The 15,461-nt window shown below is 43.0% G+C and overlaps 1 protein-coding gene across 4 annotated transcripts in view; it reads right to left on the bottom strand.

Moving 5' to 3' along the window:
• The window catches only part of Arhgef4 (Rho guanine nucleotide exchange factor 4), a 224,251-nt gene that overhangs the window by 111,955 nt on the left and 96,835 nt on the right, over window positions 1–15,461 (bottom strand). For all 4 annotated transcript variants that reach the window (XR_015446390.1, XM_087198717.1, XM_087198721.1 and 1 more), the window contains exon 5: window positions 11,959–15,456. Coding sequence is in view for 3 of the 4 variants with exons in the window: in XM_087198717.1 (XP_087054843.1) it covers window positions 11,959–15,456 (3,498 nt within the window). In the remaining variant the exon portion in view is untranslated. The remainder of the gene's footprint in view (window positions 1–11,958; window positions 15,457–15,461) is intronic.

The raw sequence follows: 15,461 nt of genomic DNA, 5'->3' as shown, positions 1-15,461 counted from the left end.
TCAACTTTTAAAAGAGCTTCAAATAATAAGTCTCAAAGTGATTGAGGGTTGTATCTGTTCATCATTTTAAGATATCCTAGAGTTAACAATTTATATAAAGGCAGGCATGGTGGCACACACCTGTAATCCCAGCACCTAGGAGGCTGAGGCAGGAGGATTGCCATAAGTTTGAGGCCAGCCTGGGCTACATAGTGAGTTTAAGTTCAGCCTGAATTACATAGCAAGACCCTGTCTCAAAAAACAAACAAAACAAAAAATGACAAAACAAAAAAAAAATTTATATAAGCACAACTCACTTAATATTCTAGTAACAAATGGTTTTCAGAAAAAAATTCTTCTGCTGTGTAGGGTTAATAGCTATGTCTTACCGAGTCTGTAAATGGGTTTGTTTATGCTGCGTAATGCTAACAGTTTTAAGAGATGCTAAAAGGCTTACTTGTTTCTCTGTAATAAACTGTTATTATTTTATTGTCTAGTTTTTGCTTAAATTAAGTACTTAAAATGAGATTTTAAAAAATCATTTTGCTTTTTTCCATCTCACTCCAGAAAGAATAGCTTACATCAAGAAATCAACCAATAACAAATGCTGGCGAGGCTTTGGGGGAAAAAGGAACCTTTCTTCACTGTTGGTAGGAGTGTAGACTGGTGCAACCACTTTGGAAATCAGTGTGGAGATTCCTCCAAAAACTGGGATTCCATTTGACCCAGCTATTCCCCTTCTTGGTATCTTCCCAAAAGAATTAAAAGCATCATACCATAGAGATATATGTTCATAGCAACACAGTTTGTAATAGCTAAATATTGGGTTTTTTTTTTTTTTTGGTGCCGGGGATCGAACTCAGATCCTTCCGCTTGCGCAGCAGGTGACGAAACCACTGAGCTAAATCCCCGGCCCAATAGCTAAATATTGGAAACAACTCAAATGCCCATCAACTGATGAATGGATAAAGGAGCTGTAATTTTTTTTTATACAACTGAGTACTACTCAGCCATAAAGAAGGATAAACTTGAGACATTTATAGCTAAATGGATGCACCTAGAGACTATACTCTTAAGTGAAATAAATTGGACACACGTGTAAATATCACATTGGTTCTCTGGTGTGAGAAGCTGAAAGTATTAATAAGTGGCAAAATGTATAATAGATATTGTGAAATAGGGAGAAAATGCTCAAATGAGAAGGGGAACAAGGGAGGGGGAAAGGAAGGGAAAAGAAAATGAGAAAAGAAAGATAAAATGGAAACAAAGCTCTTGTAAATAACAACGGGAAGAGGGATAGAAGGGAGGGAAGGGGAATGGGAAAAAAAGAAGAATCAAGGTATACCATGTAGGGCTGGGGATATAGCTCAGTGATCCCGTGCCTGCTTGGCAAGCACAAGGCCCTGAGTTGGATTACTGGTACCAAAAAAAAAAAGTTGTATCATGTACAGGTACAGATTTCATACAATGAATGTGATCATTATGTATAACTAAATTGTACCAATAAACTTAATGATTAAAAAAATCACTTTGTTTTTACAGAAAAGCCTTGTAAATTTCAAAAACAAAGATTTGGAGTGTTTTCCACCTCAAATATATAATAGGTTCTTTTTCTAGATGTGCAATACTTGCATCTATATATGACACAGTTTGGGACATAAATATGAGTTAATAACATGACTTTTAAAATTACTGGTAACCAGGGCTGGGGATTTAGCTCAGTGGTTCCGGTGCCTGCCTTGCAAGTGCAAGGTCCTGAGTTCAATCCCCGGTACCAAAAAACCCCCCAAAAACCTACTGCTAACCTATGTATTGGGTGGCATAATTTTGTAATAATGTAAAAGTTATGTTTTGTTGTAACTTAATTATATATGTTATAGTATAACCTTTGAGTCAAACATTTCTAATTAGAGAGTTTGTTTTAGGAAAAACATTTTTAAAAGAATTAAAAATGCAGTACACAGGGATAAATAATAGTTTTTTTAAACAACAAGGCTTAGACTATTGACCTGTTCTTAGTAAAATCTTCAACAAAACTTTAAAAAAGAGGTTTTAAATTTGTCAAAATAATTTCTTGTGTTTTCTACTGTTAGAATTAAATATTTAGGAAAGTTAGGTCTTAGGAAATTCACATTGTCTTAGATAGATATTTGAAGTTTGGTTTTACAATTCAGGTTACATAAACTACTACTTTATAATAGAGACTGAGAGGAGGCCAAGCAAAAGGAAAGAAGAGGTTAGAGGAAGGGGCTGCCCTGGTAGCTGCCCTTTGGGAGGCTCCCTCTGGGTCTGACTCCTGGAACTCTATGGACAATTCAGTCCACACCCCCACTCTAATGAACCCCAGCTCTAATGAAGTTGTGGGAAACTGAGACATTTCAGGAGGCACTGTGACAAGGGTTACCTCCAGGACAAAAACCACCCAAGCCTTGCACAGTCAGTAATGGAGATCCCTGGAAAATAGATTGCCCCAGAGGTGAAGGTCTCCTGAGTCAAGTCCTTCCTACCAGTTGGTCTAACAGGACAGAAGGGCCCAGGGGTACCCATCACCAGCTCCCTCAAACTGGACTGTGATCTCCACTGAAGAACCTGGGGTAATCATGACTATAGAGGGAAAAGAAGTTAACTTCCTCCTCAATACTGAAACAAGATTGTCAGTCCTCTTTTCCAACCCTGGCCCCTCCTCACAACCATGAAAGGCATGGCTGGGAAATCTATGGTTAGATACTTTTCATAGCCCCTTTAGCTACAGTTGGGATGACTTTTTATTTTCACATGCCCTTCTGATTATGCCTGAAAGCCCTGTTCCTCTATTGGGGGTGAGATATACTGACTCACACTCCAGCCCAGTGCTTGCCTCCCTCTGGTGGAAATGAAGATAAATCCTGAAGTATGGGCAACTTATGAAAGGATAGGATGATGTATAGGAGCATGTCCTGTACAAATTCTTTTTTTTAAATCTTTTCTTCTATTTCCTCCTCAGCCCCCAACCCCTTTCTTTCTTTCTTCCTTCCTTCCTTCCTTCCTTCCTTTTTTTCTTTCTTTCTTTTCTTTTCTTCTTTCTTTCTTTTCTTTCTTTCTTTCTTTCTTTCTTTTCTTTCCTTTTGATTAAGTTTATTGGTACAAGGGCTGGGGATTTAGCTCAGTGGTTTCACCGCCTGCTGCGCAAGCGCAAGGACCCAAGTTCGATCCCTGGTACCAAAAAAAAAAGTTTATTGGTAAATTTTAGGTATACAATACAGTTACATTCATCATTGGGATCTTGTACCTTTACATGATGTATCTTGGTTCTTAGTTTTTCCCCATTCCCCTCCCCTCCCTTCACTCCCTCTTTACAAAGACTTCGCTGCCGTTTTTTCCTTTTCTCATGTTTTTTTCCCTTCTTTCTTTTCCCCTACCCCTCCCACTTCCCTACTCCTTTAGATCTTTTCTTCCTATTTCAATTATCAATTAATGTACAAATTCATTTAAAAAACCTCCCACCCTCACCAAAAACAATATCCATTAAGACCTGAGGCCTGAGTAGCACTATAACCCATTGTGGACAATCTAAAGGCACAAGGTTCTTAAACCTTGTAATAGCTCTTGTACTGCTCCAAATTTGGGTATTCAGGCTCTCCAGCTAATAAACAAAGCAGTAGTGCTGACCTGAATATGCTCCTCTCCCAGATCTCTGAGGACGTGGGATGGTTCATGGTACTAGAACTAAAAGATGCCTGCCTTCTTTTGTATTCCTTAACATCCTGATTTTCAATTTCTTTTTGCATTTGAGGATCCATATGATCAAGCTTCTCACTTGACCTGGATGATATTACCTCAAGGATTTGGAGACAGCTCACATCTTTTTGGACAAGCACTCTCACGTAATTTTTCTGATTCTGAGTATCCTCAAGTTAAGGTTGTAAAATATTAAGATGATATTTTCTGCTCCTTCTGAAGAGCTTTCAACCCAAGGCACACAGGCTTTACTATACTTTCTTGCAGACAGAGGCTATAAAATATTCTAGTTCAAGGCACAACTTTGTAAAATATCTGGGTCTGATCATATTTAAAGGAATTTGAAGGCTAGGAAAAGAACAAACTAAGCCAATATTTTCTTTTCTGCTGCCCAAACCTTTAAGACAACTGAGAGGATTTTAGGGATTATTGGATTCTGCTGCCTCTGGATTACAGGATATGGTGAAATTGCATGACCTCTTTACCATTTAGTAAAAGAGACTCAAAGGGCTGATACCCCACATTTTGATTTGGGAGCCCAACTCACAAAACACATTTCAAAAACTTAAACAGGCACTTCTAGATTCCCTAGCCCTAAAACTCCCAGTTAGACAACATAACTTGTATATTTGTGAAAGGCATGGTATGGCCCTCAGAGTTTATAACAAGATTGAGAATCCATCCAACAACCAGTGTGGTTTATGAGCTGTGAGTTGGACATTGCAGCTTAAGGATGCCCTGCCATAGGGCCATGGTGGCAGTGGCTCTCTTGGTACCAGAAGCTTTCAAATTAACGCTAGGCAAATATCTTACTGTACACACCCCCATCATGTGGTTGGACTCCTTTCCTCTAAGGAAAGGTTATCCTCTGTGGTTATCTGACAACCAACTTTTCAGATACCAGATTCTTCTTTTGGAAAGATCAGCTATTCAAATGAAGACATAGCCTTTTAAAAATTCAACAACCTTCTTACTAGAAAAGGAGAAAAACACAGACAGATCTATTAGACACCCCTCCTGGACCCTGGCATGACTCTCTTCTATGACAGTAGCTCATGCATAGAAAACAGAACCACATGGGCAGGATGTGCTGTGGTGACTACAGGACACACTTGAGAGCTCCCCTCAATTCCTGTGACAAGTGCTGAGTTAACACAGCCTATCCTGTAGCTCTAACTCAGCATCACAGTTTAGTGAGGGACAGAGAGTTAACATTTATACAGATCCAATACATCTCTTTTTAGTATTGCATACCCATGGAGCTATATGAAAGGACAGAAATTATTTAACTGCTAGTCGATCCTCTAATGAGTATCTATAAGGAGACAGACAACCTATCATCTGTCTAGTTTCTATCCAAAGTAGCAGTTATACATTGTATAGGACATCAGAGAGGAACAGATAAAGCATCATGATGTAACCAATTGGCAGATGCCACCGCTAGAGAAACAGCCTCAAAGCCCTTTATCCAAGCTCCCTTAATTTGAGACTTTTAGAGCAGGACCTGACCAGAATATATTCAGCAGGAAACTGAATAGGCCTTATCATGAGGATGACAGCTTCTTCTGGATGGTTACAGTCTGATCACGGAAAATTGCTCCTTCCAGTGGCCAATTAATGGAAGATTATTAAGACTCTCCATTAGGCCTTCCATTTAGGGAAAGATAAGACTTATCAGATGGCACCAAAATTATTTCTAGGAAAAAGACTTTCTTAAAGCAATTTATCAGGAAATTAAAACATGCAAAGCCTACCAAAAGAACAACTCTCAGTAAAGTCATAGTTCCTCCTGGTGTATAGAGACATGGAAAATACCCAGGAAAGGACTGGCAGCTTGACTTTACTCATATGAACAGAAGTAGAGGAATTTAATACTTGTTGGTTTGGGTGGATACATTTACTAATTAGGTCAAAGCTTTTCCATGAAGAATGGAGAAGACACAGAATTTGCCAGGACTTTAGTTTCAGAGATCATTCCCAGGTTTGGGCTCCCCGGGGTCTAGAGCAATGGTGGTGAACCTATGGCATGTATGTTATTTGTTTTTCTTTTAAGACAAAAGATGTTAATGTATGAGTTGTTTTTTCTAAATTAAAACCTCTGTATTTGGGTTTAATTGCAATTTGGTACTTTGCAATAAATAAGTGGGTTTGGGGTTGGAGTTAGGCACTTGTTCTCAGAAAGGTTCACCATCACTGGTCTGGAGTGATAATGGTCCTTCTTTCAAGGCCACAGTCACTCAGGAAGTCTCTCAAGCATTAGGCATTGTATAAAATCTTTATTGTGCTAGGAGACCTGAATCATCAGATAAGGCTGAAAAGATGAGTGACACCTTGGAGACATCAAGAGATCCATCTTCCTTTCCCACTTTACTTCCATTAGCTTTAATTAGGATGAGAAACTCACCTCAAACTTTAGGTCTGGGCCATTGTAAATGTTGTGCAAAATGTTGTTGTGTAAATGTTTTCCTGACCTGTCTAACTAATGATCTGTTAATTAACCAGGAAACAGCTACACTGGTGCAAGGTATCACCATGCTGACTAAATTTCAATAATGCTAGAACAATTATCTGAGACTCAACCTTCACAGCAGGGACCTCCAATATTCCAGTATTTACTGGGTGCTGGTAAAATCTCTCCCCTTTTTATCTCTCTTCTTGGAGGGACCTTACACTGTGATCCTCTCAAATCCATCAGCAGTTAAGGTATCTGGAATATCGTCCTGGATATACCACTCACATCTTAAGCTGTGGAAATTTCAGACTCCCAAAACACAAACAACTGCTCAAATATACCTGTGAGCCTGTGCAATATTTGAATCCTCTGTTTAAAAAAAGAAGACCACTTCCCCTAGATAAGTAGCTCTAACATGTTCACTTTTACAGTTATCATAACTTCCCTCATATGGCCAATGATAGGAGGGTCAAATTATTCTGTGCTCAAGAATATGCTGAAGCTGCCCAGGAAGAGGTATGCTTGGTTTGTGAGTTATTTCCATTACGCAGCACATCAGGCCTCCTTTGGTGGCCCTCCTCCTAGGGATGGCTGGAGGAACTGCAAAAGCACCTTAATCAAATGAAAGCATCTTCTAGTGTCCATCAGGCTGCACATCATACTAAGGAGGCTGAATGACCTATAAGCTCTACTTTAAATAATCAAGGGCATAACCAAGCCTTTTCCAAAAATAGTACTGAAGCCTCCATGTGGTTAGTGGCTAAGCCTCAATTACCCAGATTTCCAGGCAACAACTCGAATCAGAGATTCAGTCAGAGATATCAGGACAGTTACTTTCAAATCTGGGATAATTATATGTGGCTGATTCCTACAGCAGGATGCCTCAGTCAAAGGGACCCTTTATGTTGGGAAGGAAGAAACCATTTTTATTCAAATTGGCCAAACATTACCAGGAATTTGGGATGAACACCTCATGAACAGTGTACCCATACTGGTTTTACAAGTACAAGATTGGTTTGGAACTGATTTAATTCATCCTGGAATTAGATGGGGAACCCCTAATGGACCTCACTGCTTCTATGGAACTGACCTGTGGCCCTGGTTACCTCCTGGGTGGACAGGAAGGTATATACTGGGACTCTTGTGGCTACAAGGCAGTGGGTAAAAGAACATTTCACAGCCAGCTGATCTTCCATACCTTCAACACAGGTGGTCCCAGAGTATATTCTGCTGCCGCAACCACCTGACCTCCATCTTTGTTCCATCCTTAAGATAAGAAGATGTCATTTGGCACACAGAATTATGAGCCAGGTACACTCAATGGACCCTCAATGATACCTTACAAGGGACATCTTATTTAAATACTGAATTTAAGTTAATGAGACAAGTGGTTCTTTAAAACTGCAAAGCTGTGGGTATCCTAAACACTGCCCAGGGTAGAACATATGCTATTAGTAAAACTGAATGTTGTATATATATTCCTAATAACTCTGATAATGTTTCTTCAGCGATTCAAGATCTTTACCAATAGGTAAAGGCTGTCTGAACCTGAAACCCTCTGGGGAACCTTCCTATGGCAAGTTTTTATTAATTCCTACTGGTATAAGTGATTATTAATTATTGGAGTGATTGCTCTTTTTAATTTTTAAAAATTGTTACATGTTTTCAGTACATAATGTTTACATTTCTTGTGTGGAGTTGGTATATGTACATAACACATCTTAATTCCTCTTCATCCCCTTCCCATTTGAAAAAGATCAATCTCCCTGCTTCCTACTATCTATCTTTTATTTTGCTCTTTATTTATAATTTGGGCTTCTCATATAAGAGAAACCATGCAATCTTTAACCTTGTGTGTCTGATTTATTTCACTTAACATTATGGTCTCAAGGTGCATCCATTTTTCTACAAATGACTAGTTTATGGCAGAATAGTACTTCATTGTGAGTAAATACCACATTTTCTTGCCCCATTCATGTGCTGATAGACATAGAGGCCATGTCCAAGATCTAGCTGTCATGAATTGTGCTTCTATAAACGTGGATATACATATAAGGGGTGATTGTTCTTTTAATCCAGTTGCTGGGATTTACTTGCATATCATGCTTTGTCTCTTCCAGATTGAGGTCCATCTACCTACAAATGATATCCAGGTGGAGATATATGATATCTGTTGGGGGCCATCAGACCCTCTGTAGAGTACTCCTTATTTTTTTTAATTAAATTCTTTTATTGGTACATAATAGGTATAAAACACAATTAAATTTCTCACTGGGAATTGTACCTTTACATAATGCATCTTGGTTCTTATTTTTCCCCCATTCCTAGCCCTCCCTTCACCCCCTCCACCCTTCCCTATTTACAAAGACTTTATTTCCATTTTTTCCATTTCTCATCATTTTTCCTTTCCCTTCTTTCCTTTCCCCTGCCCCTCCCACTACCCCTACCCCTTTGGACCTTTTCTTCCTATTTTATATTATCGATTATTCATTCTAATCATTGAGAGTACTCTTTACTTTTAAAAAGGTAATTATCCTGGTTTAATGCAGTCAGGCATGATTGTTGTTGTAATATGCTCTAAATTAACTAAATTGTGTACTGCTAAATTGTTACATTGTACATTGCTTACAATTATATAACTGACAAAAGCCATGTTTGTTTTGTTAGATAAGATACAGTGTTGTTCAAAAATGTATGGTCTTAGTAAAATAAACATTTATTCTGTATTCAAAAATATTTTCGGGGACAGAGATTTAGCTCAGTGGTTCTGCATCTGCCTTGCAAGCGCAAGGACCTGAGTTCGATCCCCAGTACCCCCCCCTCCAAAAATATATATATTTTCAGTTCTGTATATGTACCTAAAAAATCCTAAAGATGTAAACTAAAATTCTTGGTCTTGGCATTAGCTAATTGTGTGCTTTATCTCAAATGGTAATTTACATTAGTTTACAAAAGAAGGAAATTATTAAGTATTTGCTTGATATACCTTTCTGGTGGAACTAAGCTTGCTTCACAGAAATATTATTTAATTAGTATTTAACTATTATTTAAATATTCTTTAACTAAGATGCTTCTTAGTTCAGGTCTACTGTACAGACTGGATTTACCTTGCTCTTATTGGCTTCTTTTATGTCTGCCTATAAGCTTTGTAACTTTTTGTCAAAGCTTTGTTTAGGGTGCTGACTACAAAACAGACAGGAGTAGGCTTGACAGTGGACTCTAGATCAAATCACCTTAAAGACCACTCTTTCTAAAACTCTGATATTGCTCAAATTTGGCAGCAAGGGCATGACAATGTGGGACATGTTCTAACTGACCATCACTGGGGAAAGCTATCTCCGATCCTAGGGACAAGGATGCAGATGGTTAATTGGTAATGCCTTCAGAAAGGAAGAAAACCCATTCTGAGACAAGGGGTAAAGTTATGAACATCAAAGAATCACCTGTGTGTTGACCCTACCTAAATAAGTAGAGCTGCAGGTTATAAAAGAGGGTTCAAACGCATGATTGCCTAAAAACAAATAGCCCTTCTAGCAGGTATGGTGATTAGACAGCTTTTGACTGTAGCTTTCTCTTGTATGTGATATCACAAACTTTAGTGACACTTTGTCAGGCTCAAGCACCTGACTTTCCCTGCTGTGGTGGAATGTGTGTGCCAGTCCAACATGACACAGCCAGCCAGATAATGGAGCACCTCAAGACCCTCAAGACTATTAAAGCAAGAGGGAACTGTAACTGGCACTCAAAATGGAACGTTGAAAGTTAAAATTTTTTCTTTTAGTGATAAAACGACATCTCCAAACTTCCTCCTGATAAGCATATAACCAACACCCCTCCTCTCAGCCCTGGAAAGAAGTAACATGCAGATGCCAGCTCCAGGAGGCTGGGGTCCAATTTTCTTCCCATAACAAAGAGGAGGATGAACTGATAAAGATGGCTAGAGCAAGTATGAAGATCTGCATTCTCTCTCTGTGCTTACCTTTTCCTCTGTTCTTCGCTATAAGAAACTGTGTACCTGATGAGATAGAGATGTGAGGCAAATAAGCCTTTCCATGTCCTCAAACCTAGCTTTGAATAAATCATTTATTCTTTTTACCAAAATATATGGGCTCCTTTGATCTGGTCCTTGATAAGCAAAGGAACCTGAGTTTATGAACTTAAGAGGTCAGTAACATTTGGACTCCAGGACTTACCCCCTTCCCATTTCTCTTGCCTTCGGCTAGGACTGAGTCAGACCAGCAGCTCCCTTGGTGGTCAGGCCTCACACTACCATTACGCTGGTCTCCAGCTTAGAGAGGACCTGTCTAGGGACTTCCAGCCTCCCTAAAAGCATGAGCCAATCTCCCTAATAGATCTTCTCATGTCCATATCTATACATCTTGTTGGTCCTCTCTTTTTGGAGAACCCTGGCTAATACTAGTACTAGTGTTTCCTTCATGGAATGGAATCGGAGGGTTTTGGAGGAAGCCCATTCCTTTCTACATCTGCACTGTTTGATTTTTTTTTCTTTAGTAGTGGCAGTTTAAAAAATAACTTAAAAGGAAAACATGAAACACCTTTACTGTTTTAACTCTTTATAGATGAGGAACTATGTTGAGTAAGCAGAAGCAATTTCCAGCTGGTAGTGAGTGTATTTGAATGTCCACTACTTCCTGTGTTCTTGGAATCATTGCCCTAAAACCCCCTTGCCCCAGCTCCACCCTTCTTAGCAGAGGTGCTTTGTGGGGGAACTTGTCTGTGGCCCTCCTGGCTGAGTATGCTTTAAAAGAGCAGATGCCCTGGAGAGCTCTGGGGGGTTGACATTTGCAGGAGGTAGATCTGAGCGAGGTGCTCCCCAACACCGCTGGTGTGCACGAGCAGAGTATGAGCAGCCCTGACATGGTGCTTGAGGCCTGCACTCGGTAGGCTCCACCAGCCTGTGGTGCTGATCTTACACCTGCTGCATTGTCCAAAGAGCAAAGGAGGCTTACTTTCCCACCCCCAAGAGTACTGTTCTTCTGGAATTTCCAGAAAGCTCCCTTCTCTGGAGGGCAGTCAGACTCCTGAGAAGCCACCCTGAATGCACCAGTACCATGCACCATGCTGCCTTGTCCTTGAGGTGAGCCTTCACTTCGGGGGGCATAATATTTCATTTTGCTAGACAACAACTCCTATTTCATACCTTATATCAAAATAATTTCAACTGGATCAGATTTAAGAGAAAATTGAAAGACCATTAAAGCATTAGAAGGCAACATAGAGAAATTTCCTTTTTTAAAAAAAAAATGATCTAGGGCCGGGGATTTAGCTCAGTGGTTTCACCGCCTGCTGCACAAGCGCAAGCACCCAAGTTTGATCCCCAGTACCAAAAACAAAACAAAATTAAAAAATGATCTAGTGGAGAAGGATGATGATGGACAAAGGCTATGAAGAAGCATTTAATAGAAAAGGAAATTCAAATGGCTTGAATTACATAGAATTGGAAAACACAAAATAAAATGATAATGGGATACCAATTCCTGCTTGTTGGTTTGGGAAATTTTAAGAAGTTAGTTACTTCCTGTGTGGACTGTGTGTGGAGGGAGCACCCTGGGAGGGCAACTAAGGCATTTGATTTGACCTTCCTACTTTACCTCTCCCCTCACTTAGGGAAATTCCCCTTAAAGTCAGTCTTCCACTATGACATTAAAAAAAAAAAAAAGAAATCTAGTACTTCATATCTCTGGCTTGTCTTCTAGTACCAATTTTATCTTAACTTAGAACCAACTGGGCTTCCCTTCTCTTACCTTATGAGGTAAATAAAGGGGCTGGTCCATTTGAAAGCTACTCACCTCACTCCCAGGAAAGCCCCTGAGCGAAAGTGCTGTGCTCAGCCTGCAGCGACACTGGCTGGTTCTTCTGCTGTCTTCCTTCTGGTTACCCTGGTTTAGGGTCTGAAGAGAAAGCAGGAGGCTTGTTCGGGCCTTGGTAGTCTTGGGCCTTCCAGGGCTCTCCAAACAGCTGTCCACTTCACTGTAGCTTCCCAGAGAAACCATGGAGATGGCACTAGTCCTGCCCGGGTAGTGGAGACTGGTCAGCTGAGCCCCAGGCCTGGGACTATGAGGCTTAGGGCTCAAGGGTCTGCAGGGCATACCTTGGTTTCCACAGACCAGGCAACAGGCTGAGGTGCAGGGAAGGGTGCAGCTGATGCCAGCCTGCTGGGCTCCAAGGCCGGTGGGAGCCTGCAGCCAGGACTTATGAGGGAAGGTACCAGAAGGGAAGGCCCCACCTCCCTCCTCAGGGGCTGTGCATTTGATGGTTGGTTCACTTTTCCTTCTGGGCTCTGGGGAGACTGAACTGCTGGATGACAAAGGTGCAGGAGAGTGTGGGGCGATCCAGTGATCTCTACACACATAGCTCTCTTTGTCTTCAGTGCACTCTTCACAGCAGCTGCTGGACACTGGTGGGCTGGGGCAGAAGGGACTCACTAAAGAGGGTCTTCCAGGGGCTTCCACATTTTTACTTTTCAGAAATGCACGCCAGGAGCTCTGGCGCGGCCTACTCTTTTCCTTTTCGCCCTTCAGGGACTCGGGAGGGCGTTCAGTAGCATTCTCTTTTTCTATAACCTTCAACTCAAAAAGATTCGAAAAGGTCTTCTGAGCTGAGGCCAACCTTGCCCTGAGCTTTCTCTCGGTTATTTTAAGTCTCTTTGCGCTACAGCTTTCTGAGGAAGGTCTTGTGTTACCAAGGTCTCCTGGTGTCCCCTCATGCCAGCCTGCCACCGGCTGTGCAGAGTCTTTGTTTGCACACTGAGGTGCTGTCCCGGGAGAAGCGCTCCTGTGTCGGTGGTGGAGAGGTGTCGCGTCCCAGCCTGCTGCAGCCACGGAACTCTCTGCATTGAGCTCTTCCAGAGCTGAAGAACCTGGGGTGCGGCCCCCTGCGGACAGGCCCTGGCTCCCAGCAGCCAAGGGCTTGCCCTTCCTCAAAGAAGTTACCTTGAAGAACGACAGGCGCTTCCCCGACTCCTGCGTGCCCGCGCGGAGTCGGTGGGTCACTGCCGGCGTCGGAAGCGTGCTGGCAAGGAGGTCCTTCTCCAGTGCGCCCGGAACCTCAGATTCTCCTGGCTTGCACTCCAGGCTCTCCGCAGAGTGCGGGCCCTCGGCCTGCTGTGCGCCCTCTGGCTCGGGCAGCAGGCTTTCCTCACGTATCCTCTCTTTCGGGGGTGCCTTAGCGTTCAGTGTCTCCTGGGAAGTGTTTCTGGGGACCAGAACTCCTCTGAGCTTTGCGCTTTGGACCACCAGCTGAAGAGCCTGATCACCCTCTCCTGGTGTAGGGGCTGAGGGCAGCTCACATATCGATGTTTTCCAGGCTCTGGTAGACTCACAGGGGGTTCTGCCAGTACTTCCTGGAAATACTGGTCTTCCCCATGGAAAGCCACTAGACTGTGATTCTAGAAGTGAGCGCGCTTTCCTCCTGGTGGCCTGTAGAACTTTCTGCTCCACAGCTACAATGGTGAGCGTACACCTGCCCCTCCAGGCCTTACCTGCTTTGTACTCCAGCTGCCCACCAGGGCTGAAGGGCCTGGTGCCACCCCCAGGCCAGTTCTCACAGGCCTCCTCCCCAGGGTCACAGGGAGGCACTGTGGCTGCTGGGAATTCAGAAAGATCCTGAAGGGCATTTTTCCTACGCTTAAGGTCTAGTACCATTGCCTCTTCAGCTTTCTTTGAAGTGTCCATGGCCCGGGATTTTGGGGTAGTCTCTGGGGCATCGGAACTGTCACCCACTTCCCAGAAGCCCATCCCATCTCTGCTCCATACCCTGGCTGCACCATCACAGTGACCTGGGAAGCTGGCCCTCCTGGGCAGCTTTCTTTTCTCACTTGGAAGACACTTTGATGTATAATTACTGGTTTGGTTTCCTGCCTGGACAGCAACTGACTGCAGGTGGTTTTGTTTACTGCTCACATCAGCAGGGTAGGCTGCTGGGCAAGTGCGTTGGGGTTCTTGGGGCCTGCTTTCTGTGCTGTGTTCCAGCTTGTACTCAGCAGGCCCAGGCACTTCCTCTGGACCGCCGAGCCTCACCAAGTCTGAAGTCAGATATGGAGCAGCTGGGCATGACCTGGAATCCTGTCTCAACTGGTTTTCCTTCAGGAGACCTTTCAAAGGTGTGTCCTGAGAAGCCCTTTTCAGGTTACACCCACTGGATCTGTACTGGGCCTGCAAATGAGAACTGCTCTGAGTAGCACAGAGTAACTGAAACAGCTGGGCAGGTGCAGGGGAAAGTGTGCCTTGTATTCTTGGATCTCTTTCAGTCTCCGTCCTTTCCCTTAATGGAGTCCTAAACTCCACACAGTTCTGCCCCACGGAACCCTCCGGATAGTTTAAGTGAACCCCTGGTATGGAATGGGCCCTGGCCAGTGTCCTGTGTTGACAGTGGTGCCCTGGGGGTACCCTCCAGTTATCACCAATATCTTCTAGGGTACTGTGGTGATGCTTGGCATGTAAGAGGCAAGCCAGAGAAGGCTGGCAAGTCGCACCCAAGTAGGACTGGGCCCAGAGTAGGTCTTTGTCCACTTCAGGAACTGGAGTATCTCCTTTCTTTGTCCTGGTCTGCAGGAAGACTGTGCGGTCCAGCCAGCCCCTGTGAGGTAGCTGTAGTTCCCTGGCCCTGCTGTGGGTTTGCAGCCAGCTCTGACCTAGTTCACAGCACTGCAGGACAAAGGGCCAAACTACAGGGATGTCCAGATAGCTCTCAGATCTGGATTTCTGAAGAGAAGCACCAGGAACCCCTCTGAAGTTCTGACCAGTCACTTTCTGTGCAGGTTGGGGACTGTGCCTGCCAGAGATACCTTGAGAGGAACACCCTCCTGGCACAAATTCTTGCTCCAGCCTGGTTGCACAATCCCAGATGGGTTCTTCTTCCTTATTCCCAGCAACTGCAGCCAAGGTGTACAACTCATTTTTGTAAGACTCTTCCCTAAAGCTAGGGGACAAATCTAGTTCTTTCTCTGCATCAAGTCCAGGGCCACAGGTTGAATGCTGGTCCTGGGATGGTCTAATTGGTGGGACATCAGGCCAACCCCAGCCTGCTTCTCTGTCTATGGAAGGACCACTTGGAGGGAAGCAGACTGGCCCAGAGGGGTTGATAGGCAGGGACCCTGTGTCAGAGGCAGTTTCAAAGAGGTCATTTTTTGTGTCTGATTGACTTTCAGTCTCATGGGACAGGCTGTCAAAGTCATCATGGTCTGTTTTCTGGCTCCATTCCTGCTCCTCTGGTTTTGTGGAGGATGAGGGAAGTGGGTTATCTTCAATTGCACCTTCACCTGGCAGATGTGTGGCTGCTTCTGGAATCTGAA

Source organism: Heterocephalus glaber, unplaced genomic scaffold, assembly GCF_053883595.1.
Source record: "Heterocephalus glaber isolate CG9 unplaced genomic scaffold, H.glaber_assembly_v1.0 deba00000347, whole genome shotgun sequence".
Taxonomy (NCBI): Eukaryota; Metazoa; Chordata; class Mammalia; order Rodentia; family Bathyergidae; genus Heterocephalus; species Heterocephalus glaber.
The sequence above is the reverse complement of the archived record's forward strand: the minus strand, read 5'-3'. Positions and strand labels throughout refer to the sequence as shown.